At 49.3% G+C, this 24,422-nt stretch overlaps 7 protein-coding genes across 7 annotated transcripts; 3 read left to right on the top strand and 4 right to left on the bottom strand.

Annotated features, from left to right (window-relative positions):
• Positions 1–274: 274 nt before the first annotated feature.
• Positions 275–1,260, top strand: BO83DRAFT_385516 (uncharacterized protein; the record flags this gene model as incomplete). Its single annotated transcript, XM_025532621.1, has 2 exons — positions 275–488; positions 563–1,260. 2 exons carry the CDS (start codon positions 275–277, stop codon positions 1,258–1,260), a joined length of 912 nt encoding a protein of 303 aa, XP_025391517.1.
• A 413-nt stretch (positions 1,261–1,673) lies between these two features.
• On the top strand, positions 1,674–2,330 carry BO83DRAFT_385515 (uncharacterized protein; the record flags this gene model as incomplete). Its single annotated transcript, XM_025532620.1, has 2 exons — positions 1,674–1,759; positions 1,811–2,330. 2 exons carry the CDS (start codon positions 1,674–1,676, stop codon positions 2,328–2,330), a joined length of 606 nt encoding a protein of 201 aa, XP_025391516.1.
• An 869-nt stretch (positions 2,331–3,199) lies between these two features.
• On the bottom strand, positions 3,200–5,355 carry BO83DRAFT_354101 (Zn(II)2Cys6 transcription factor domain-containing protein). The gene is made up of 4 exons (XM_025529084.1): positions 5,277–5,355; positions 4,709–5,224; positions 4,518–4,661; positions 3,200–4,471 (listed from the first exon to the last, which is right to left on the bottom strand). The coding sequence occupies exons 1-4, from the start codon at positions 5,334–5,336 to the stop codon at positions 3,677–3,679; spliced, it is 1,515 nt and encodes a 504-aa protein (XP_025391515.1). The 5' UTR covers positions 5,337–5,355; the 3' UTR covers positions 3,200–3,676.
• A 3,926-nt stretch (positions 5,356–9,281) lies between these two features.
• Positions 9,282–16,173, bottom strand: BO83DRAFT_305698 (bifunctional carbamoylphosphate synthetase/aspartate transcarbamylase; the record flags this gene model as incomplete). The annotated part of the gene is made up of 3 exons (XM_025527272.1): positions 9,282–9,338; positions 9,393–15,391; positions 15,450–16,173. 3 exons carry the CDS (start codon positions 16,171–16,173, stop codon positions 9,282–9,284), a joined length of 6,780 nt encoding a protein of 2,259 aa, XP_025391514.1.
• Positions 16,174–17,906: 1,733 nt separating this feature from the next.
• Positions 17,907–18,870, bottom strand: BO83DRAFT_405701 (phosphotransferase enzyme family protein; the record flags this gene model as incomplete). Its single annotated transcript, XM_025533830.1, has 2 exons — positions 18,476–18,870; positions 17,907–18,428 (listed from the first exon to the last, which is right to left on the bottom strand). Exons 1-2 carry the CDS (start codon positions 18,743–18,745, stop codon positions 17,907–17,909), a joined length of 792 nt encoding a protein of 263 aa, XP_025391513.1. The 5' UTR covers positions 18,746–18,870.
• Positions 18,871–19,567: 697 nt separating this feature from the next.
• Positions 19,568–20,324, bottom strand: BO83DRAFT_169771 (uncharacterized protein). The gene has a single exon (XM_025526380.1). It carries the CDS (start codon positions 19,957–19,959, stop codon positions 19,588–19,590), a length of 372 nt encoding a protein of 123 aa, XP_025391512.1. The 5' UTR covers positions 19,960–20,324; the 3' UTR covers positions 19,568–19,587.
• A 578-nt stretch (positions 20,325–20,902) lies between these two features.
• BO83DRAFT_414378 (uncharacterized protein) lies at positions 20,903–23,112 on the top strand (the record flags this gene model as incomplete). The annotated part of the gene is made up of 2 exons (XM_025534561.1): positions 20,903–21,381; positions 21,553–23,112. The coding sequence occupies exons 1-2, from the start codon at positions 21,004–21,006 to the stop codon at positions 23,110–23,112; spliced, it is 1,938 nt and encodes a 645-aa protein (XP_025391511.1). The 5' UTR covers positions 20,903–21,003.
• Positions 23,113–24,422: the final 1,310 nt, after the last annotated feature.

The raw sequence follows: 24,422 nt of genomic DNA, 5'->3' as shown, positions 1-24,422 counted from the left end.
ATTGTCAAACTTAATCTACAGGAAAGACTGTCCTATGTATCATGTTTACATGGAAGAGATTAATGAACAGCTTGTTCTTACATGCTTATCAGATTTATCAATAAATTTTATCTTTTTCGCGCTTTTGCACCATGTGGCCCTTTGATATACATGTTGTATAGCAAGGCCCGAAACTGTACTTGCTCTTCTGGATAGGTGGACTCATTCAATTCAACCAGGTAATTTATATAAGTATATTCTCCTGGTCTTATACCATGGCTCATCCTCACTTGCTATGGAGTTACTGGGTCGTGGCACGATTAATATCACAAGTTTATCACCAGCATCTAACCTACTTTTTCTGCTTGAAAATATACCGCCAGAAAGCGTGAGCCCTCTCGTCAAATTTCTGGTTGGCATGGGCCTCGACGTGAATCAGAAAGCACACCCCTTGGCAGTCAAGCAGAACGCTCTTTACCCTACTTTATTCACGACTAACTCTACCTTCGGTAAGATAGCTCTTAAACTCCCAAAATTACAAACAAGAGTCCAAGTAAGTTTAGTATTAATATACACAAAATAGCGAACGGCGACCCTTTAACACATGTAGATCTCAAGCTAAAAGTATGGATCCGCGCTCAATGGCTTCATTTCCATGATGAGATTACTGGGAATTCAATCACGCCTTTACGTTGGGCAATTGCTCAGGATAAACCGGCCTTGGTCCAGGCCTTGTTAGAGACTGGAGCTGAGTTTCCCAAAATCCCGGATAAGAATACAGCGAAACAAACCCAGCTAGCAAACTCATGGTCTTCAGAGCTTTGCAACGTCTTTGTACTCGACCAACCGTGCTATAACATCAGGATTGTCCGAGCCTTCTTGGATCGACATGGCTCGCAACAAGGCCAAGCCCCATTCGCCGAGACGCCCTTAGGTTTGATAGTGATGGAACCCAATGGGCCCCCGCAGCAGATTAGGATGGTCAACTATGGCCACCCTGATACACTCTCATCCCTTCTTTCTTTGCTGCGCCAATACCAGCCTCTTGATGACCCACTACTTTTCTGGGCGGCTGTAGTGAACAACCACAAGGACATAGTGCGCTATCTAGTCAGGAACGGCGTGCAACTTAATATTATCCAATTCCTCCTTAGGAGCGGTGCCGATGCCAGAGCCACTACCTCACAGCAAGGACTTTCAACAATACACATGCTCTTCTGGACAGCCAAGCCTCAAAAGACTGAATCTATGCAGCCAAGCCTCAAAAGACTGAAGTTATGATTTTCAATATTCTATTACACCAACTTGGCAATACTATCATACCCTATTACCATACACACCCTTCGGGTCTTGTGGTTAGCCCGCTACACCTGGCTGTTATTACTCGCCGCACCAATGCCGTGCACAACTTACTCAAAAATGGGGCAGACCCCCTTTCTATCATTTTCAAAGATATAAAATTACCTCCATTAAAAGCATCTTTCAGTACCTGGAGAATACAGCTTCGCAACTTACAAGATGGCTTTAGGATATCACATCCCTTGAAATTTGACAAAGCCCGACCCACAATTCCCCTGAAAGGATGCACCGCCGTCAGTATTATCATTATATAGGAAAATCTGTTCTCCTAGTCGGCGACAAAAATCTTACTTAAGATACTTCTACCATTCAATGAGCTTGCGCCGCTATTTGAGATGACACTATTCCACTACCATCCAGAAAAAGAAATCACTATCCTGCATCTCCTCGCCACAAGCAAGTTATGGTCACAATCTCGGCTGTAGGAGCGCGTAGTCGATTATGCCAAAAACTTAGGCTGCTCTGACGTTAGGAAGGCCGATACAGACGGTGACACGCCGTTACATTACGCCTGTGTCGCTTTCGGTGGGCACAACGAGGAGAAAATTCCGCTTGATATGTTCACAGACAGCGCAATCGCGAATGGAAACACCAAGCAAAAGAACAACCTCGGCTTAACTCCACTGGAAGCTAGATTTTGGAGCTTCGTTGATGGACATCTAAATTGCCAAGGCACATCAGATGTTCTTTGTATTGATTTTTTGACCTCGGAGAGCATGGAGAGATACACCGCGCCGCCGCCCGCTGAGAACTCTGTCATCAAGCAGCGCCTTATGGGTGAGCATGCAGAGCAAGCCTGGTGGGAGTTGGAGAAAACCGCAGAAGTACTATGGAAATGGGATGCCAAAAAACGGTCAATGTTGCAGTCAATGTACGGCAACATTTGCGGTGTGAAGTTCTCTCCCACTCGGAACACATTCTTTACCGGTCTGCGCACAGAGTTGAAAGTAGATATGGAACCCTCCCGACGGATTCTAGATATAAGGGACTAGGTAGATTTAACAATTGACATTATCTTTGGCAAACACGTAGCATTGTCATAGTCTGACTTGGGTTATATATCAGCAGTAAGCCCATCCAAGCCAGCACCCTATGATCAGAGATAGAGAGGGTGCTCGGCTAGCTATATCTATTATCCCATAGCTGAAAGCAGAACCGGGGCGTTCCTTAAGTAAGACTGAGGCTCGATGTTAAGTGGCTTCAGGATAGTAAACCATGGGACAGATTCAAAGTGATATTCGCCAGCAAGTAGACAATGGTTATGGCTGTGGTGGCTCGTTGAGATGTCTGTGTTCGATTGCTCGTAAACTGATATTTAATCCTTCTAACCCCATGTTCCCACTGGGTAACCAGTGGGCTTCTAACTTAAGGGACCTCGTGCAATCTACCTGACTGCATGGCAGTATGGGCAGAAATTGCCCGACTACTACTAGGCTTCCGCATAACCCAATTTGGTCCGAACGTCTTGACCCAAAAGGCAACCCGGGCTGGGTTGGGTCCATGTTGGGTCCGGCTTAGGTTGGGTTGTGCGGAAGCCTACCCAATACCTAGAATATACTCACTTTTCCCTATCCCATGACTCAGAACTCGGTCTGCAATCCGATACTGATCAAGAAGTCTCATTAAGACACTACTCCGATAAGCGCCTGTATGGCTTAAGGTTTCTCTATAGAGTGACTCAAATCCAAGAAGAATCTCATAATATTCCCTATCACTGTCGATAAAATAGCAAGTCACAGCCATAAATGCCTGCTGGAATAGTGATATCCAGCAATCAAGAGCAACTTACAATTTTGCATTAGAAAGGAGTCAAGGAGTGTCTTTAGAAGTGCTTTCTACTTATCTTGAGCAGCGTCTCTAAGTCTCTTTCAAATCGTTCTTTGCGGTTAGGAAAGATAGAGGATTCTGAGAGAAGCGGGCATAGTCGATAACCTCTTAGAATTCATTCAGAATGTTGATCAAAAATAGAAAAACAAACAGTTTTTCCCAGAAGAAATGCCACAACATTACACAGGGTCGCCCGCTTCGCCGACTGGATCAGTCATATCAGGAAAGACGACAATACGACGGATGCTGGGTACAAGTACTCTTGTCTGTGCTTCGCCGTGCCGCTGATGTTCTTGGATATCGGGTTGATGATTTATTTCCATGGGCAGCAGTATTATTCAGCCGAGTTCAGCCTTGCGCAGTCATATCAAATGTAAATAGATGCTATGATAGCACACTAGTCTTAACGGGGCAAATTGTGCGAATCCCGTGCATGGCCTTGTCTGGCCCAATCGGGATGCGTCGGATCAACTATATCATTGCTTATTTCCCCAGCGAGGTCGCATTACCACTACTGCCGTGTATCCCCTACGGTCGCTAATATCGAAGTATTATGCACCGCCTCAGGTAATAACAAGAGAGACCCCCGTGGCTGTCTCTGAGCCGCATTCCAAAACTTCCACTCCACCTGGCTCAGGAGATTGGCTATACCGAAGCCGCTCGCTGCAATGAACGGATAGACTGCTTGGCACCACAGGAATTCAGCCTGGTTTCCGCAGTCAATATAGCATTTGCATGCCTGGGACAGTGCCATGAGGAGGGCTTGCCCGGCTGACATTTGATTTTTAGGTTGTATGCAATATGCTACAGAGCGGCAGATTTCTCTGGTATAGAACAGCATGCAGCTCGGATCGGGGTCTCGCAACAGGTGCGTCTCGATTTGGTAAATCACGCGGCGGATGAGCAGCGAAGCGACCCAATACAGGAGGTATATCTTGGCTGTTTCAAGATTTCTGAATATATACGGAGCAAGATCTGGGTCCAAAGGGAGCATGCTGGGCTCCTGACTGAATACCCACCTGCTACATGGAGTGGGTTTGCCGTCCAGCCTGTGCGAGGACGTATGCAGCCAGTCTACCTGCAGACGCTCCTCGAGCTCAAAGCAGCGCTGCAGTAGTGCTTGGCACTGACATGGGGGTTCCCGATTGTGATGCGGTCGCCCGATGAGTTTGCATAGATCTCTGCGTAAAACAATGCATGCGGCAATCACTCCGAATAACCCGTCCGCCGGGCTGTCTGTCCGTCCAAGACTGAGACATTCCCCGTCCAGTGCTATACTGTATGGGGTATTGAGGACAAACATTGCCTATATGACTGTCAGTAATCTATTGTCGGATTCGAAATAAACTTACTGCCGCCCATTTATGTCTCCAGATGATGGCGTTGATAAGAGTTTTATCATCGTATCGGGTACAGTCCTGTCGCTTCAGAATCGCTGTGGCGCCCTGTATGTGGGCAAAGCAATCACGCAAGACTGTCTCGCTATTCTGCATAGTCTACGTCTTGTCAGAAATAGGACCCCATTGGCATGGAACGACCATACCTCGTAAGTCTGGAATACAATGGCCGAGTAGAGAGTGGCAGCCGTAGGCGGGTGATTGCGTTGCAAGATCCGTAGCATCGTATGCAGAGCACTATTGTAGATCTCCAAGCCATGATGTGCTAACTGATTATCCCTTTTCTTCGTCCCCAGAAACACCGAGGCCAAGCCGATGACCGATCGATCTAGCAGTTCTGATTGGCCGGCTAAGGTTGGGAAGCGCGCCATCAACAAGTACCAGGTGTCGTCCCTGCCATTCAGGGACGGGTTGGGGGCGAAGAAGGTGTGCATGAAGTTGGCAAATAGCTGTGTGCGAGCCTCGGCACTCATATTGAAGCGAGCAGGCAAAGCCAGGGGCTTGAGCTGTCCAACCAGCTGGGGGACTGGGCGCGTGGTTTCTCCATTGCGCGCGTGTCGGGATACAAGAGTGTGGTGAATAAAGATCCGATCGTGATAACCAGGGCAAGGCGCCTTCCCTCTTTTGATGCAATTGTCGCATTCGGGCTTTCTTAGATCACACTTCCGGGCTTAGCCACCGAACAGTAGTCCGATTGCAGATTTCTGGACTGACCTTTATCTTACGCTTCTTGCAGGCTGCGCAGCCGAGCGCTGTGAAGGGGATGCCGCCCATCCTGAGAACAGAATATCTGGTGTACTCATTGCTGGGGAGGATGAGGAGCCTCGTGAATGCCCGGAGATAAGGCTATCGGGGGATCCTGATCCTGAAGTGGCTTATTGGCTGGCTGCTTTCACGTGCAGCCTTCAGCCTCAGTCAATTTGACACGTCACTGGGGTACATCTCAGGCGTAAGCATAGACTAGTAGTTACTTGTACTGTCTACGTGATTGCTGTACTCCGTATTACCGAATGATTGATTGGATCTTCGGAATTGTGATTTCACTGCCTCCCTGCTACACTGTCCGGCCTCATGAACCCTACTTAATAAGGTGTTGGCGCACGGCCCCCGCAGGAGCTCCAGGTCGATGCCTAGCTTTTTATAAATTTCTACTTTCTCTTCAAAAATGAGATAGTCTATTACTTCTAGATTCTTATCTCAGTATACCTGCTAATTTCATGTCAGTCTGTGGCTGTATATGCAGTCAAGAAAGATAGTACTACAGATAGTAATATTATATCTTATAACTAATCTTGTATAGATTCTATGGATATCAAGATTTTCTAATTATATTAATAAACATGAATAAGATGAATATACTCACACTAATTATTATACACTCACCCTAGCTCACCCTAGTCTTAGAATAATAAAGCAGTATTTATCTTTAGCTCATGCAAGCTGCATCCACCCAGGCATTAGCCGCGCTTTAAGCCACACGCCGGGAGATTAGTAGTTGGGTGGGTGACCACCAGCAAATCCCTTCTGTTGTATATAATTTGCCTCCAGAAGATATTGATTCACAGATATCTGTTAGATAGTTCGTCTAGTTCCAAAACACCCATGGATCCCATACGCGACGTTCGGCGGTCACCACACCAGCGCAGGAATGTGTCCACCAAGCTTCGGAACGCTGTCCATCGTTCGGCAGCGGTAAGTTACCGCAAGTTTGTTCTGACAGAAGGATATGTCCCGACAGATACAAATCACAAAACCATCCTTATTTCCTCACCGCTGAAAGTCTCCTCAGTCACCCGGGCAATCATTCCAATTCTCATACGTACAGTATGCACTGCCCAGAGGCCGCTCTCCCTATGTTTAGCTTACTGGAAATAGTGCGAAGTGGAGGGGGATAGCTAATCAATGGATCTACTCTGTTGCATTATGATCTCAAGACTAATGTCTATGGCATCTCCAACAAGGCATCTGTGATATTCATAGTTTCAATTTTCTTCAGGAACGGAAACCATTGGACAAAATTTTTCGCTCTTTCTAGGCAGTCCCGCATGTTATCACCAGCAGAATTTTGGGTATCACTATCAACACATCGTGGCTCATGATTGGTGCGGATAATTTTTATTTTATTCTAGACCTCAGCTCCATTACAACAGCTCAAGTTACTCCTACCTCATCATCTGGGAAGCAGAAACAAGCACATAGATGGAATTGTCATGCCAACCCAACAACTCTAATAAAGAGACCTTAGATGTTAACCTTGAGCTCTGATTCCCAACCACAAGATGATGAAGTCCAGACCTGTCTCTCTAGCAAGGCTTGCCTCATAATAGGATCGGAACTCAGTGATGAAACTACTATCGGTAAGGACATAAATGCTAATCAACAGGCTCACCTAGAAGACAGGTTGTCAGCTGAGACAATCCTCCCAGGCCGTCAGCCCAAGAGAAGTTGAAAATTCTCCAAGGCCGATTCATCATTATAACAAGCTTATATATGGCGTCAATTGTCAAGCTGTACAAGGTGTTCTATATTGTTTCTGCTATTCAAGGAAATCCAACAGTGGCGCATTGTATGTAGAGGAGAGGGATATATCAGATGACTGAGATATGATCAAGCTATGTATGGCAATTTCCAGTTCCTATACAAAACAAATGGGTAATCGCCCCCCGCCGCCCTTCCCTGAGAATGCTCCCACAGATCCGTTCTTTAATGCAGTTGGAACAAGCCACATAAACTGCAGTAAGCCAGTTGGTCATTATTACCCCAGGCCTTACTAACTCTGGATCTCAAGCATAGTTCTTGAAATGACTTCCCAAGCCCGTCTACCCCTTCTAGCTCCCAGTCTCAGGACCCCTCCACCACTGGCAATCTACAAGGAGCGTTTACTGTTGAAATTCACAATTATGATGCCCCGCCCTCTTTATCCCGCCCACTGAGATGGTCAGTTGCCTGGAATGTCTGACGCGGATTGCCAGTGGACGACGCCCAGCCGAGATTTGTAGCTTCAGCTACTGTGCGGTTGAGCGAAACCAGCTTTCTGCTCCATCTCATGCTCCTGTTTGATCTTCTCGATTTTCCAAAATTTATAGAAAATGGCGAGAGACAAAGAGATAGTTGTTGATGGGGCAGTAATAATCACAGTCAAAAGAGACATGATGGACTATTTACCGCCCTTGGCTGTGTATATATTGATCTTTGTTGTAAGGAGTCTAGCACCTGTATTAAGTATGGTTGGTCTATTCCAAAGTTAATCAATTATAATCAGCTCTTTCCTGTTTGTCTTATATAAAAAGATGATTGATAAGCCACAGATAATTATGCTTCTATCAGAAGAAGAGAAATACTATAATGCCGACTCTGACTATTAACAGGGAGCATGCTATACCAACTAGCAGCAGATTCTGAATAGTGTTAAAGACAACTTTTTCTGTATTATTACTACTTAGTCCTTGCTGGATTTTATTAGATCCCTGAAGGCTTGTAAAGATCACGGAAATTACAAGATAACCGGCTAGTAAGCTCCATTCTATAAAGCTAGAAAAGAAATTATACTTCTAAGGAATATTATTAAGCTCCTGAAGCATGTGCTCGTATTGTATATTAATAATAAGTGTTATTTATTACTGTCTAATAATTGGAACTTTATCATCTCCATCGGAGCTGCTCGGCTCGGTGATGATTACAGCAGAGCTCACGTTGCTATGAGGTAGTGGTGTTGGTATAGTAATAAACAAAGAATAGAGAACCCACTAGTCTTGAGAAAACAAAGAAAAATAGATATATATTATAACCCTTCTGTATCTTTACCTAGTATACAATACATCTAGCCAGGTCTGTAATATTACATCTTGGAAGCTAGCCGTCACAGTCAATATTCTTAATGCTGATTATACCATGTGTTAATAAATACTAAGTTTCTTTATACTACTATTCTCAGTACTAGACTTGCTTAGTATGAAGTGTTATGCAGAAGTAACCTTCATTCTTACTAATGATACTTTAAAGTTAGATTTGTCCAGCATAGACTGGAAGTACAAGGATACAAGGTATGGAAAATGGAATGAATGGAAAATAGATGGCATCGAATAATCATCATAATATTGTTGCGAGACATGATCAACATTTCTCGGTGGTATCTTGTTAGTAGTCGTCAGGGGTATCTCTTGTTGTCGTTGTTGTTGTCCATCCCACCCAAAATGTCCCGAAGATTTCAACGCCAGTCCAGTATTCCAAAAATCCCAAAGTCCGTCCATCCAAACCCAATGATAAAAGAAATGAAACAAGGGAAAGAAAAAAGGTAAAAGAAAAGAAAACGCCAAACACAACAGAAAACACCACACACACAAAACACACACATAACGAACACGACACACACAACAAACACAACACACAGAACACACACATAACACACACACATCACACACAATACATAATACACACACCACATACATCACACATAACGGGATGATTGTGTTCATGGAAGGAAATTCATCTAATCTATCATGCGGGCATTCTAATCGCCTCGCAGCCTACGCGGTATATGTATAACACTGCTTAACTTTTCGAAAAAACACCAGCCAATGCGGAAAAAAAGGAAGAAAAGCAACACGCAACGTAAATCACACATGATGCTTGGAGGTCGCCATTCAGACCTGTGAAACAACGCCACAGAAATCCTCGGGTTCCCTCACGTCGTAGAACTTGTCAATACCCCGGGATGACCTAAGGCGCCATAATCAACGCAAGCAGAGCCATACGGCAGTAGAGACCATATCTCATCTGTAATCCAACATCAGCATCATGTTCAGTCAATGGGGCGGGGGAGAAACTAACCTGGCGGAAGTAGGCCGCCCGCTGGTCGAAGTCAACTTCCTCCGAGATCTCCGCGTTACGGGGCAGAGGGTGCATCACGACCATGTGGCTCTTGGCGTGCTTCAGAAGAGCATTGTCAATGACGAAGCTGTTCTTCAGACGCTCGTACTGAGCCAGATCGCTGAAGCGCTCCTTCTGCACACGGGTAGAGTACAGAACATCGGAGCGGGCAACGATCTCAGGAGTCAGCTCCTCAGACTCCACAACAAGCTGGCCAGAGGCAATGACTTGCTGGCGGACATCCTCAGGCAGGGAAAGATCCTTGGGCGCAACCAGCTGCACGCGAACATCGTAGAACTGGAGCAGCTTCAGCAGCGAGTGCACAGTGCGGCCGTAACGCAAGTCACCAGTGAAGGTGATGGTCAGGCCGGTAACGGTGCCGAGCTCCTCACGGATGGTGAAGAGGTCAAGGAACGCTTGGGTGGGGTGCTCAACGCTGCCGTTGCCACCGTTGAGGATGGGGACAGGAGAGAACTTAGCCGCGGTCTCGGCACTGCTGGGATCGGGGTGACGCAGAACAACGGCATCTCCGTAGCAGCCGAGGGTGCGGACGGTATCCTGCAGGGTCTCACCCTTCTTGGTCGAGGAGTGCTCGGTGGAGATGGCAATGGTGCGGCCTCCCAGACGCTGCATGGCAGCATCGAAAGAAGCGGACGTCCGGGTGGAAGGCTCATAGAAGAGAGTGCACAGAACACGGCCCTTCAGGATATCAAGCACACCCTGGCGCTGAACTCCCAGGCGCATCTCCTGAGCCACAGTGAAGAGCAGGTGCAGATCAGCCCGAGTGAACTGGTTAACGGACAGCACGTGCTTCTGTCTGAAGGTGGACCGAGAGAGCATCTCAAGGAGAGAGGAAGACACCTGGGGAACGGGGGTATACAGAGGAGGTCCAAGCTCTCCCACAGCAGGGGCCTGCTCAGCAAGCTTGCGGCCGGGGCGGAGAGGAGTTCCAGAGAAGGACAGTCTGCGGTCGAGAGAGCTCTCAGGGCGAGCGTGCACCATAGGGGACATGGCCTTCACGGAAGGAGAGGCGGGCACAATCCGGTGGGTGGACATGTCGGTTCCAGTGGAAGCATCGGAGATGATTTCACCGTCAAGGCAAGAGGTCTTACCCTGGAAAACAACACGCTGCACAGACCCTCTAACGTTCTTGCCGTTGAAAGGAGACCAAGCACCCTGGGGTGCCTGGAACAGGTACGGCCGGTCAACCTCAATCTCGACGGAGCTGTCGGCCTGGTCGTGAAGCTCGAAGATCTTCTTGGGGTTCTCGTAGAGACGAGCGACAATGTCCTCAACAGTCAGGCGACCCTCCGAGACGGCAGTGAACAAGAGCGGCAGAGTCTCGGCGATACCGGCGACAGGAGAGCTCTTCTCACCAGCAACCTGGTAAGGGATGCTGCCAACAGAGAAGACGTCGATGGTGCTCAGGTGCTCCCACAAGGCCTTCTGATCCTCAACCGAGGGCAGCGTGCTGCACTCAGGGAAGTCATCCTTCGTGAGGAACAGACTGTAAACGGAAACATCGCAAGTCACCTTCAGACCCTTCTCCTTGCTGAGAGCAATGAGACTGATGTCCTCCTTGGACGACACACTCATGACGTGAATGTTGCGGCTGTGGAGGCTGGCCAACAGCAAGACGGAGGCCAGATCAGTAGACTTGGCATCAGTGATGATGGGCTTGCTGGACGGCCAGTTACCGAAGTGGTTGGTGACCGTAGCAACCTTGCTAATGTTGCCAGACAGGTGGTTGAAGGGGATGAAGAGCGAGCCCACGTCTCCCGTCACTTGTCCGATCTGGTCGGCGTTGTCAGCAGTAGCCACCACAGAGAAGTTGAAGTCGCAGAAAGAGGACTTCTCAGCATTCTGCTGGGCAATCTTCAGGGCACGAGCATCGGTGACCGAAGCGTCAACACCAACGGGCATTACGCGAACCATGCTGAAACCAGCGGCAATGGATGCCTTGGTCATGGCCTGGAAGTCAGGGGAGCCAGGAACCATCAGGTTAGGCACGAAAGCAGCGACGTTGATCAAGCCGGGCAGGATGATGGTGCGGTGGCTGGTCTGGTAGTCAATGGTCTGCACGTTGAGAGCAAAGTGGCGAGCAATGGCCTCAATGAGGATCTTGGCGTTCTTGACGTTGGTGACCAGAGGAGTCTGGTAGTCAACAGCCATACGACGAGTGCGGTAACCCTTACTCATGTAGTTGGCAGGACGTCTGAACCGGTTGTTGGACGGCAAGTTGATGTACAAGTCAATCAGGTTGTTGGCCAAGTGCTGAGTGAGCGAGTACTCGGACTTGATGTCCTCCTCCTCTCCCGGAAGGATCTCGAGATACTTGACGGGGACGCCGTTCTCCTTCAAGAAATCAGCAGTACCGGAGGTGGCGAAGAGGTTGAACCCGATCTGGTGCAGCTTGCGGATCGAGGGCAGCATCTCCATCTTCTCCTTGTAGGAACCGATAGAGAACAGCACGTTACGCTTGGGAAGGCGGAAACCGGTGGAGATCAAGGCCTTGAGGTAGGCTTCGTACTTGTCACGACCGAAAGATGCGACTTCTCCAGTGGAGGCCATCTCGACACCCAGGACGGGATCGGCACCCGAGAGACGGGAGAAGGAGAACTGGGGCACCTTCACACCAACGTAGTCCTTGGGGATGGAAACAGGAGGATATTCAGCGAAGGGAGCGCCGATCATCGCCTTAGTAGCCATCTCAATGAGATCAACACCCATAACCTTCGAGACGAAGGGGAAAGAGCGAGAAGCTCTGACGTTACACTCGATGACCTTGATATCGTTGTCCTTGGCGATGAACTGGATGTTGTAAGGGCCAGTGACGTTCAGAGCGTTTCCGATCTTCCGGGTAGCCTCCTCAATGCGGCGAACGGTCTCGGGATCCAGGTCCTGCGGGGGCAGGATCAAGGTGGCATCACCAGAGTGGACACCGGCGTTCTCAACGTGTTCAGAGATGAAGTGTCCAACCATGACACCGTTGCGAGCCACAGCATCCATCTCAATCTCCTTGGCGTTCTCAATGTACTTGGTAATAACCACAGGGTGCTCACGGGAGACCTCAGCAGCCTGGTTGAGGTAGCTGGCCAAGTCGTGCTCAGAGTAGACAGTGTTCATGGCAGCTCCGGAAAGCACGTAAGAAGGTCTGACAAGCACAGGGTAGCCGACCTTGTTACAGAATTCGGTAGCCTCCTCAGTGCTAGTAAGCTCCTTCCAAGCCGGCTGGTCAACTCCGATACGGTCAAGCATGCGGGAGAACTTGTAACGGTTCTCAGCACCATCGATCATCTCGGGAGAGGTACCAAGGATGCGAACGTTCAAGCGGTGCAGGGGCAGAGCAATGTTGTTGGGAGTCTGGCCACCCATGGAGATAATAACACCGCTAGAAGACTCCAACTGGTAGATGTCAAGGACGGTCTCCAGGTTGATGTTCTCGAAGTACAACCGGTCAGCCTCATCATAGTCGGTACTGACAGTCTCCGGGTTGTAGTTGACCATGACCGTCTTGTGGCCCTGTTCACGAAGGGTACGGATAGCCCGCACAGAACACCAATCGAACTCGACGGACGAACCAATACGGTAAACACCAGATCCGAGAACCATGATACCCTTGTCCTCAAAGTTGACATCGTGCTCAGAGGCGTTGTATGTGAGGTACAAGTAGTTGGTGACCGAGGGGAACTCAGCAGCAACCGTGTCGATCTGCTTGACAATGGGGATGATACCAGACTCGACACGCAGACGTCTGATAGCCAGCTCGTTGGAGCTGAGGAACTTGGCAAGCTGACGATCCGAGAAACCAAGCTGCTTGGCCTGGCGGATAAGGGGCCTGGGCACACTTGTGGCATTGTATTGGGTCATGAGCTTGCTGAAGTCGCTAAGACCCTTAAGTCTGCTCAGGAACCACTTGTCGATCTGGGTAAGCTTCCAGATGTCGTCGACACTGTAGCCAGTCGCCATGGCGTTGGCAATGGCAAACAGACGCTGGTCAGAGGGAGTCTGCAGTTCACCCTTGATGGACATGAGGGCATTGGTCTCGTTGAATCCAAGGTTGTGGAAGTCGACGGAGCGGATAGCCTTCTGAATAGCTTCCTCGAAAGTACGTCCGATAGCCATGACCTCACCAACACTCTTCATGGAGGAACCGAGCTGGGTGGAGACACGGGTGAACTTCTTGAGATCCCAACGGGGAATCTTCACGACACAGTAGTCAAGGGAAGGCTCGAAGCAAGCGCAAGTGACCTTGGTGACCGAGTTCTTGATCTCGTTCAAGGGGATACCCAGACCAAGCTTGGCAGCGATGAAGGCAAGAGGGTAACCAGTGGCTTTGGAAGCAAGAGCAGAGGATCTGGACAAACGAGCATTGACCTCGATAATGCAGTACTCCTTGGAGAAGGGGTTCAGCGCATACTGAATGTTACACTCTCCGACAACACCAAGGTGGCGAATGACGTTGACGGCAGTTGTACGCAGCATGTTGTAGTCTTCATCAGAAAGAGTCTGGGAAGGAGCCACAACGATAGAGTCACCGGTATGGATACCGAGAGGGTCAAAGTTCTCCATGTTACAGACAGTGATGCAGTTGTCCTGGGCATCACGGACGACTTCGTACTCGATTTCCTTCCATCCCTTCATACTGCGCTCAATCAGCACCTGAGGACTGGCAGCGAAAGCCTTAAGGCAGAGCTCCCTCAGCTCATCCATGTTATCGGCGAAACCACTGCCAAGACCTCCAAGGGCATAGGCAGCACGGACGATAACGGGGAAGCCGATGCTTTCAACGACACCCATGGCCTCTTCCAAGTTGGAGGCAGATGCGGACTTGGCACACTTCTCATTGATGGAGTCCATGCTGCGAGCGAACAGCTCACGATCTTCGGTGGTGATGATAGTATCGATAGGGGTACCCAGGACCTTGACACCGAGGGACTCGAACTCATCCTTGAGCTGGATACCGACCTGCAGAGCGGTCTGGCCACCGAAGGTACAGTAGATGGCATCAGGGCGTTCGTGCTTGATCACCTTGCGAACAAAGTCGGCGTTCACAGGGAGGAAGTAGACCTTGTCAGCCAGACCCTTGGAGGTCTGGATAGTGGCAATGTTAGGGTTGATCAAGACGGTGTAGATGCCTTCCTCCTTCAAAGCCTTGATGGCCTGACTACCGGAGTAGTCAAACTCACCAGCCTGGCCAATGCTCAGACCACCACTACCCAAGATCAGGACCTTCTTCACGGAAACGCGAGGAGCGAGTCTGATGTTCTCCTCCTTGACGCCACCAGGGAAAGAGACAGGCTTCTGAAGAGCGTCCGAGGAAGCCATGGTGTCCTTGATGCTGTTGATGAAGACGTCGAACAGGTATTCGGTATCTCTGGGACCAGGTGTGCTTTCAGGGTGGAACTGGACACTGAAGAAGGGCCGGCTGACGTGACGGATACCCTCGTTACTACCGTCGTTGGCGTTAACGAAGAGCTCCTCCCAGCCCTCGGGGAGGCTGTTGGAGTCCACGGCATAACCGTGGTTTTGGGAAGTGATGTGGCACTTTCCGCTGAGCATGCTAGTGCAGGGAATGTTGTGACCGCGGTTACCGAACTTCATCTTCAAAGTCTGGGCGCCGACGGAGCGAGCAATTAGCTGATGACCCAAGCAAATACCGAAGACGGGAGTCCGGGCCTCCTTCAAGGTCTTGCTGAGGTTGTTGACGGTGGTGGCAAGGGTAGCCGGGTCACCGGGACCGTTCGAGACGAACAGACCGTCATAGTCCTTTCCAGCAAGCGTAGGGAAATCATAATCCCAAGGAACGACGAGAACCTCAACACCGCGGGCAAGCAAGCAGCGCAGCTGGTTGAACTTCAGACCCACGTCCAAGCAGAGGACACGCACCGGGCGACCGGAGGGGTGTTTGAGGGCGACATTCTCGGGAGGCGAGAAAAGTTTGGGTTCCTTGATCGACACTGTCATAAACAAGTCAGAAATGATCATTCTCGTCTGAAATGTGAGTCGGGTGCCTACCTTCGGCGACCAGGTTCTTCTTGTTGGGGTCAACCCATTCGATCTGTTCGAAGAAAGGCTTCCAGCTATCCTTCTCCGTAGGGATAACAGTGGCGTCGCTGACAGTCTCAGACTTCTGGAGCAGCAGACGACCCAGCATGCTACCCTTTTGACGGATGCGCTTGGTGAGAGCACGGGTATCGACACCATGGACGGCAGGAACACCTTGCTCCTTCAGCCACTGGCCAAGGGAGGATTGAGCAAGGAAGTGGGAGTATTCCTCTCCGGCGTAAGTAGCAACGACCAGACCCGCGATGTGAATCTGAGTGGACTCGAAGTACTTGGGAAGAGTCTTCAACAACTCATCCATGGTCTCCCGGGAGGGGACACCATAGTTACCGACGAGGGGGAAGGTAACGACGAGGATTTGGCCCCGATACGAGGGATCCGTGATGGACTCTGGGTATCCCACCATACCGGTTTGGAAGACCAATTCACCGGCGATACTCTTCTCGGCACCAAAGCTGTAGCCTTGGTAGACGGTGCCATCCTCAAGCTCGACGGCGACCATCCTCCCATTGCTGCCCCGGTAGGGAGCCGAAGCGGGAGGGATCACGGCCCCATTGTGAGCTTCCATCGGGGGAAGCGGCTGCAATTCCTTGCTGATCTGGTTGTAGGCCACTGCGCCTCCAGAGAGAGGGGAGGAGGGGAGAGCAGCCTCCTCGTGACCAGCGGACTGCGGCATTATGGTGGTGACTGTGTATGTGGGGGGAGGGGAAAAAGGTCCTCTCGGGGACTGTATGACTGGGGTGTATTCTCTCTACCGTAGCATCAGCAGCCTCCAAGACCCTTTTGAGAAAGATGCAAGAGGGGAGGGAGTAGGGTGATTCTGCTGCTTCTGCACGGGAGGAGGAAGAATATAGGAAAGAGAGAGGAGAGGAGGAGAAAGAAGAATTCTCAAGAATAAAATTTTGTGTACGGCGGGCTTGATGGAGCTCTCTCATTGGGCTGTTGAACTCACCGATCCGGGGATCATGGGCCTTTCTGCTGGCCCTGACCGCCTCCGAAGAAAATTTTTCTCGACATTTTTTGGGGATTTTGAGGGGGTTGAGCACTGGGAGCCTTCGTTTGCTTTCTTTCCATTGCTAATTATGGAGTCTAAGCAATTCCTGTCCGCAATCCGGAGCCAGTCAAATCCCATCCCCCTCCTTCCCTTTCTTTCCCTTCCCCGAGTTCCAATTGCTGCATTGACTCATCCGTCACAGCGTGAATGGCATATTCTCCTTACATCTAATTTACTACTGATATTTCAAATTGAGGGACTGATTTTGATCAGTATGACATTCATCCCCATCTTACAACTCATCCTTAGTACGGAGTACATCCCCTGACGAGGATTAGACGGGACAGAGCCACCAATGTGTAACCGAGTGAGGTCATCGCAAGCAGAAAGCTCTTTTCTAGGTTAGTCTCGTATTAGGATTGCAGTTCGGTGGAGGGGGTTGCAGAGAGCGGTTCTGCCGCACACACAGACCTTCCTGCCTGTTAGTGCCACCAGCCCCAAAAAAAACTGCCGAGATGGCCCGTCTCCGTCACAGTCAATTGGTTCTTTGGGGGACAGTTCGCCACACGGATCGACCACGCTTGCAGCCTGTGGCCACTGCAGGCGGTGAGCGCTATCCTACCCGGTTTGCCTGCCTTGACTTTTGGTTCTGGATCCAATCCGATGCCTGGCTTCACTTCCCTCCAATCATCGGCCCGATTGGCGCTTTCAGCAAACTCAATGCCAACCCGTTATCGGAAAGTGTACTTTTTTCGGCCTTTCGGTGGGATGCCGTTGGTTGAGTACCTTCTGGAAATAATATTTAGCATCATATAGCTTATATCCTTTTTCCGCTATATAGATTCCTGTACCTGCTTGAGCTTCTTTGTTCTATTTCACCCTATAACCCTCGCATTTGCGGCCATTCGTTAACCCCTAAATGGCGTTCTTGACCCCCTTGCTCTAATGGACAGGTTGACAAGCTACCAGTGCCTATCTAATATGTAAAATATCACATCATTGTTGTGTCATTTTCTTGCCATGTGATCTTGGTCGATATTCAGATGGTTTTTGAAGTAGCATACTTACCTTGTAATTCACACAAGTATATTGAGCAAGGGGAAATATATTGGCTGCTTGCGCCCCGCTCTACTTTAGTCGCCTATTTGCCTCGAACTGGTGTCTGAAAGTTCGAAGAGAATCCTTCACTTTGTGCCAGGTAATATAGTACTACATATTCATACTACTGTGTACCAAGTAATTCCCAGCTGATTATTGTGAGTCCAGTGCTGCAATATCAACGCAATATGCAGCACTCGCATTAGTCCAACCGGTGCTGTTGTGGGCGCAATTATTCTCCGGGAGGGTAGCGTTGACGTACCTGCATCCCCAGCGTTCTGTAGATTTGTTCGGAATCTGCTTCATTCCCTCTGTGCCTAGTAGAATACCGAAGCATACACCATCTGCATCATGAGAAATTCCATCGGGTATTGGTCCAGTATATCAGGCACGAGTTCAAGCCAATCCGGTTTGGATCTGCAGGCGATTGTCGCATTGCAAAATTCCCAGTATTCCGGATACCAACCAGCGCCCTCCCAGTCCAGTAAAGTAATCTTATATTCCGGATTTCCATCACGAACCCCGAGCTTCTCGACCATAATGTTCTTCGGCTGAAGGTCACCGTTGGTAAAAACAGGACGGTGACCGCTCAAAGTCCGATCAATCATAGGTCCCAACAATCGAATGTACTGTTCTGATTCAGTCTGGCGGAGTCTCTCGATGATGGCAAAATTAAAGTCTTCCTGGTTTGTGAAGGGGCCGGACACCTTTGCATCATATTTCGAAGTCCAGAATACCCCATCAAGGTAGCGCTGGCGGTTCACCATCCCGAAGTACCCAGGCGACGGTATACTCCGTAGCTTCGATATCGCATTCTTGATCAGATTGCATATTGTGGCCTTTTCAGTCGAATCCAGAGATGGCAATAACTCTTCAAGGGTGTCACCAGGGATGTGATCCATGATGATATAGTTTTTTTAGAGTCTGGGTCCTTAAAGGATGCATGGACCTTTGGAACTGGAACTTGGTGCTCTTCGAGAAACTTCATGGTCTCAGCCTCAACGAGAGGTACACCGTAGCCCGATTTCACCGCGAAACGCTCTCCCACACGGAAGACTTGGTCGTATGCATCGGACATGCTCAGGCGTTCTGTAGCTGCCTGAATCTCGGACATAGTTGGTAAGCGAACAGTCTCAGAAGCCGATTCCCCTAACATCGTGAACTAGATACTAGTATACAGTGCTGCAAAATCGGATCTATGGGGCACCGAAACAGGTGAAAGTAAGTAAGTAGGTGAAAGCGGGCGGGTTGAAGTGGGGTGCGTAAAGCAGTGGGCGCTTTGTTTATCACAAGTGGGTGATGGACAAGCTGAATAGGGAGACGGAGACAGACAATTCGATCTTATTCGCTGAGATCATTACTCAGCAAAGCCCAACTCTCGCTCACACCAGCGGTTCGCCGCGCACAATCTGATGTGTCGTCTGGGAGGACAACAGGAACCGATATCAATGACAGCCTTTCTTTTCGAAGATCTTGTAAGCCTCTATACACTCGCTAGTCAACTCTATTGGACATTGAACAGCTCCTTGTGCTTAACACAGGTTATGCTTGTTGTTCCTAGATATTCCAGCGTGTCAACTGTAGCGTCTTCGATATGTAGATGTTGCGATTCCACAAGAGGCTTCCATATATAGCAACATAAGTCGATTATTAAAATGTTTTCTAAAAGCATAAAGAATGTTCGGAACATGATAAGTATCACCTGGAAGGTGGATTGTCAGGTCTGTAAGTGAATTATCTGCGCTAGTCCACCAGTGAAACTAATAGTAGTAATGTATCATCGTCGAAGATATATTAGTGAACACTTCCGCTACCTATGCATGGCACTGGCATTTAATGTGCCAGAATCCTCAATCTGCCTTGTTACTATGGGTCTTTCCTCCAAGAGGCTAGGGTTCTTCATATATCTTTCAAAACAAGCAAAAACAGACTACTTTGGTAAACGCTTCGCAGAATAATCTGAATCCAATCTCCGAACCTAGCACCTTGATACCGTCCTCACTCATTCCACGTCTTGCCACGGTTATCGTAGGGAACTCCTAATGCCACCCAGCAGAAAGAGTGCCAGCGGCACCAGCTTTTCGAATGCTCGACAATAGCATAGACAGTGGTAGCGCCCGCACCGGCATCCCCAATAAACGTGCTATTCAGGACAGTCCCGCAAAGACATCTGCAATGGCCGCCCACAAATCGGACGGCCAGAAGCACCGCCATCAAAAGCTCATTTATCATTTTCTTCTTCCGAACCTCCAGGGACAGTGAATGCACGATGTCATTGTCAGTGCCTATCCGGGAGCCCAGCGCAATCTCAATGTTATCCGTGGTGATGGTGTTGGCCAGGCTCTGGATGTTGGGAAGTGCCTGCATCATGATGTCATTGGGATTGGCGACGGTGAGGGCGCTATCCGCGGCCTTGGGAGCAAAATGTAGGTCCAGCCGAAGACTGCGCAGCCGTTTTTGAACACCTGCGGGCGTGCAGTTTCCCTAGCGTTCTTGCTTTCTTGGTATTATCAATGTCTGATGAAAGCCGTAATTGGCGGATAGGCTACTGTAGAAGCTCCCGGCATCAATAGGATCTTAGTAGACGGTAAAAGTGCCCGTGTCAATCCCTATCTTTTCCCCAGTGGTTTCGGCTGTTCTGGCAGTACATGCACTGGAATTGGGCGTCAGCGCTCATGAATGCAGCCAGCTAACCTGGGAAAATATGTCAAGGCAAAGGGTTAAAGAGATTTGATCTATCTAGATCTCAAGAAGATGGGTTGAATGGTTGGAAGAGGTGGTGGTCAGAGACCACGCAGGAAGAAGAGGCGAAGGATCAGCTGACAGCTGCCTGGCTGCAGTGGATGTCTCAACATAATATCCTTGATGTACTTGGCGTAGTCAGTGAGCTTGTCGCCGTAGGTGCTGGTGATCCCGAATACTAGTTGGCCAGGGCCTGCTACAGCACGATTAACAGCCCATCGAGCGTGTAGATATTTTACACCGGGCTCCAGGGTGTCGACAACCACAACCAACGCGTCCAGCATCAAAAAACCTCGATTAGAGTCGTAGCTGGCAGTCTCGGTGCATGCGAGATCCGTCCTAATCGCCCGTTGGGCACTGGCAATCTCGTCCGAGTTGTCGACACGTGGGATGGGAGCAATAACCTCGCAGCCAGGTAAGGTTACACGGCCTACTATCGCCCGATTGCTCCATGGTATATATTAATATTTAACCAAGTGTGTCCTAGGGAGTCGGAGATGGATTCGAAACGGGGAAAGAGCAAGCACAAGGCTTAGATATCCAAGGCTAACCTGTTACTCACTAGTGGGTTGTGGAGGAAATTGACACTATTTAGACCAGGGTCACAAGGCTCATGTCTCCTGCGAGCGAGACCACAACGCACTGATTTTCCCAGCGTAGAACCCTTCAGTAATGGCGACTCTTACCAATGACGGGGAGGGTCCGCTTCAAGTGCCTGGGTTCGGCTCCATTCCCTTGGATTTTCAGCTCCCGCCAGAGGCTCGCTTTGCGCATGGGTTGTTGGACTACCGCCACACGCCTCGGTTGACCAAGCGGGAGATGGCGATGCTTCGTCTCATGCAACAGGTCACGGAGAAACCTGGATGGGATGCCGCCGTACTGGATTCAAATGAGATGCAGATCGCGCAATGGTACCGCGAGGCCACAGAAGGACCGGACGGTCACTTGATCAGCACCGCTGCATGGGAATGGTGCCTGGCGGAACTGCGCGATAAAGCCAGAACGTGGCGAGAAACAGGCCGCCTCCTGGTCTTTGACAGTTCCTCGGCTGTGTGTCATGCCGATGTGTGTCTGTCAGATTAGGGGTCCCTGTCCCTGTCTTTGAAAGACGGGGTCCAAGCGGAGATAGACCGACTGGTGGCCCCACACCCGCAGCCCAGACCCTACATTCAATATAATCGCTTAGTGGATCCATTTTTGTATCCTCTTATCTACAATCAGTCTCGAGTCCTGGTTCATGAGGGACGGACCTCCCTTGACAATTATCTCTGGGGTTCGGCCGAAGAACCCGCTGGAGAGCTACCCCCTCATCCCTTGGGTCTTCCCCAAGACCGGCCCCATCATTTGGATCGCAGGCCTGGTCAGGGAGGACCGGAGAGCTGCTGGTGGAACCGCTTCCAATGGCTTCCTTGTGAGGTGAAGTTCAATAACACTGACCCCCTGGATGTTCGCATTACTTCATACGTTAATAACCTTCACCCGGGAAAACACCAGAAACTGTATAGGTACCTTGAGCTCCTCATAGCAAGCTCCGTTTCTTCCTGGAATGAGATCTTATTTTACGGCAATACCCGTGGCTGTCGGCCACCACGTATCCTGACATATGGATGCGAGGTTCATAACTATAAAGAAGAGCCCAAATTGTTCGATGCTCTGCATTATGGGCCCCGCTGGCAGCTACAGTGTGACACCTACGAAGAGTGGGAAATACTGCGCAACACAGCTCGTGAGTACATTGAAGGCCCTGAACCACTCAAATGGAAGCGGGTGGAGCCCTTGCCTGACAAGCCCGCCAATTTGATGGATCTGCTCTCTCCCGATCAATGGGATGTTCCTACCCACGTTTGTCAGGTCGCTAAATTCAAACGCACTCGTCGAGCTTGGTTCAATCACCCAGAACCCGGTGTCTCGTTCTCGTACCAACAGTGGAAGCGGGGTGATTTTACAGGACGTGCAATCCACGCGCAGGGAATCAGCAAATACCCGGATCCGCTACACCATGACCGCAAGCTTAGTCAATTAGAGAAGCAATTTCAAGATAAGGGTCTCCAGGTTGTAGTGGAAATTACCCGCATCGAAATACACCCCGACAATCCCATCTATAACAGGGAGAGGCATTTCCACACCGAGGGGCTCCGCAACGACCGGATAGCAGCCACCAGTCTGTATGTTGTGGAGTGCAAGAATCTCACCCAAGTCCGCTTGGCGTTTGAGCACGAAGACAAAATCCACGCCTCAGAGCTCCAGTGTCAGGTGCCTAAAGCACTTGTCGCAGTTTATGATGTAAATTTCCCGGAGCGGTACGAGGAGGAGGCCCCTTGGGCACTGCACACTTTCGGGTCGGTCCCGCTCACAGAGGGCCATCTTCTCAGCTGGCCCAATACCTATCGATCAAAGCTGGAGTCCTTCCGCTCAGTGGACCCCAGACAGCCGGGGAATCTAACCCTGATCAAGCTTCGACTCGTCGATCCCCATTATCGTACCTGTTCAACGCAGAATGTTCCTCCGCAGCAACATATGTGGTGGGCTGCTGCAGCCCGACAGGCAGCTCGGCTCGATCAACACCTACCTCTGGAGCTGGTGTGGTCTGTAATGGATCAAGTGAAAGACTGGCCAATGTCCGCAGAAGAGGCCGAAGAGCTACGCATAAAATTGCTACTTGAGCATGAACGCGTGCGGCGGGTCATTGATTCGTGCGTGGGACACCATCTCGCTTACGATGGAGAGAGATCACGATATTTAAGCAATCTAGTGTCCGAGGCCGGTTATAAGTCCCCTTAGACGCTGCTGTAGGGCCATACTTAGTGTCTCTGAAATATAGAAATACGCGTCAAACGCCTGCATATCTAGCGCCGGAATTGTTTCGATTTGTCCAAGCGCACCAGACGGCGTTCAGACGGCGCCAACTATAGCGCTTACCACTAACTTCCCATTTGCGAACTAGCATTGGAAAACTTAACTTAATAAGGTAAAAAGGTCCCTTTGCTAGAACAGAAAGTCATTCTACATCAAATGCCAGCGACATACCACAGATACTGGGAGTGCGTTCCAAGCAATCTCAGCTCATACAACAACGATAACTTTCCAAATCAATCTAATGTACCGCAACCGTATGGTATTTATTCCCCATTGTGGCAAGATGGACCGACTCCAAAATTGATTATAAGAGATATTATCAATTTCTTCAGATACTCCATACACTCCACTAAAGTTGAAGTCTCAAACTACTACTCAGAGCTAGGAGCGGAGACAAACACCCAATTGTAGCAACCGAACCCAGCAACAAGAATCTCACTTTTCTTAGTGTAGTCCGAGCCGCGAAAGTCGAGTAGATAAAGCTTGTCCCTAGGATATACCTATCCACCTTTTCCCGAACTTTTGGACAATTCGCAGATACGGAACGGATCGATTTACCGAACGAAAGATAGGGGTAATCGGATCCATCGGAGCCTAAGTGTTGGCCTAGGGGTGGAGGAAGTAAGTACTAGTTGTATCCACCCTATTCAAGAGTTGATTTGTCGAGTACGTAACTGTCAACGTCTTCCATGAAAGTGGAGAGTGGATAATTATCGGAGAAGGTCAAGTGCGATTGGGGTTGTTGTAGGGGGTTTGTGGCGGCGTGGACAAGTAAATTGGCGGCTATAAGAGACATGAAGAACATATGCAAGGTAAAGGTTGGATACATTGTGCCTTGAGTTGATATTCAATGGCATGAATGCACTGTATAAGAGAGGACGGTGTATCTGTCGCGATTATTAGTAGGATGTTATTGTCAATAGTCGATCATTATATCTACGACTTTCTCATACACGACGTCATGTTAAGCCGTAGACTATATGTCTACTCAGAAGATAGCTTGATGACGCCTATATCGAAGTGTAAATCATACTATATGTGACTGTGATCGGCTATTTTGAGTTTTGAGATAATTATTTCAAAAGCTATTTGTTTAGGTATGTTTGTATAACTCATTGGCGTAACTTTATCAGGATAATTGACTTGGGAAGTATATCATGAGTAGGCTTGTAACAATACTATCTTGCTTTCGAAGGTTCCGTGGTTAGGGACATAGTTTTACATAGATCTGAAGC

The sequence above is a fragment of the Aspergillus eucalypticola genome (assembly GCF_003184535.1).
Source record: "Aspergillus eucalypticola CBS 122712 chromosome Unknown BO83scaffold_4, whole genome shotgun sequence".
Taxonomy (NCBI): Eukaryota; Fungi; Ascomycota; class Eurotiomycetes; order Eurotiales; family Aspergillaceae; genus Aspergillus; species Aspergillus eucalypticola.
Note: the sequence above shows the minus strand (reverse complement) of the source record. Positions and strands in the feature narration are given on the sequence as shown.

What these genes read in the sequence shown, in the direction of transcription:
- BO83DRAFT_169771 (XM_025526380.1), bottom strand. Translation starts at nt 19,959, where the DNA reads ATGATGCAGGCACTTCCCAACATCCAGAGCCTGGCCAACACCATCACC.
- BO83DRAFT_354101 (XM_025529084.1), bottom strand. Translation starts at nt 5,336, where the DNA reads ATGGGCGGCATCCCCTTCACAGCGCTCGGCTGCGCAGCCTGCAAGAAG. An exon ending in GCAAGAAGCGTAAGATAAAG is followed by an intron (nt 5,225 to 5,276) that starts GTCAGTCCAGAA and finishes TAAGCCCGGAAG; the next exon opens with TGTGATCTAAGAAAGCCCGA. An exon ending in GGAGACATAAATGGGCGGCA is followed by an intron (nt 4,472 to 4,517) that starts GTAAGTTTATTT and finishes ACAGTCATATAG; the next exon opens with GCAATGTTTGTCCTCAATAC.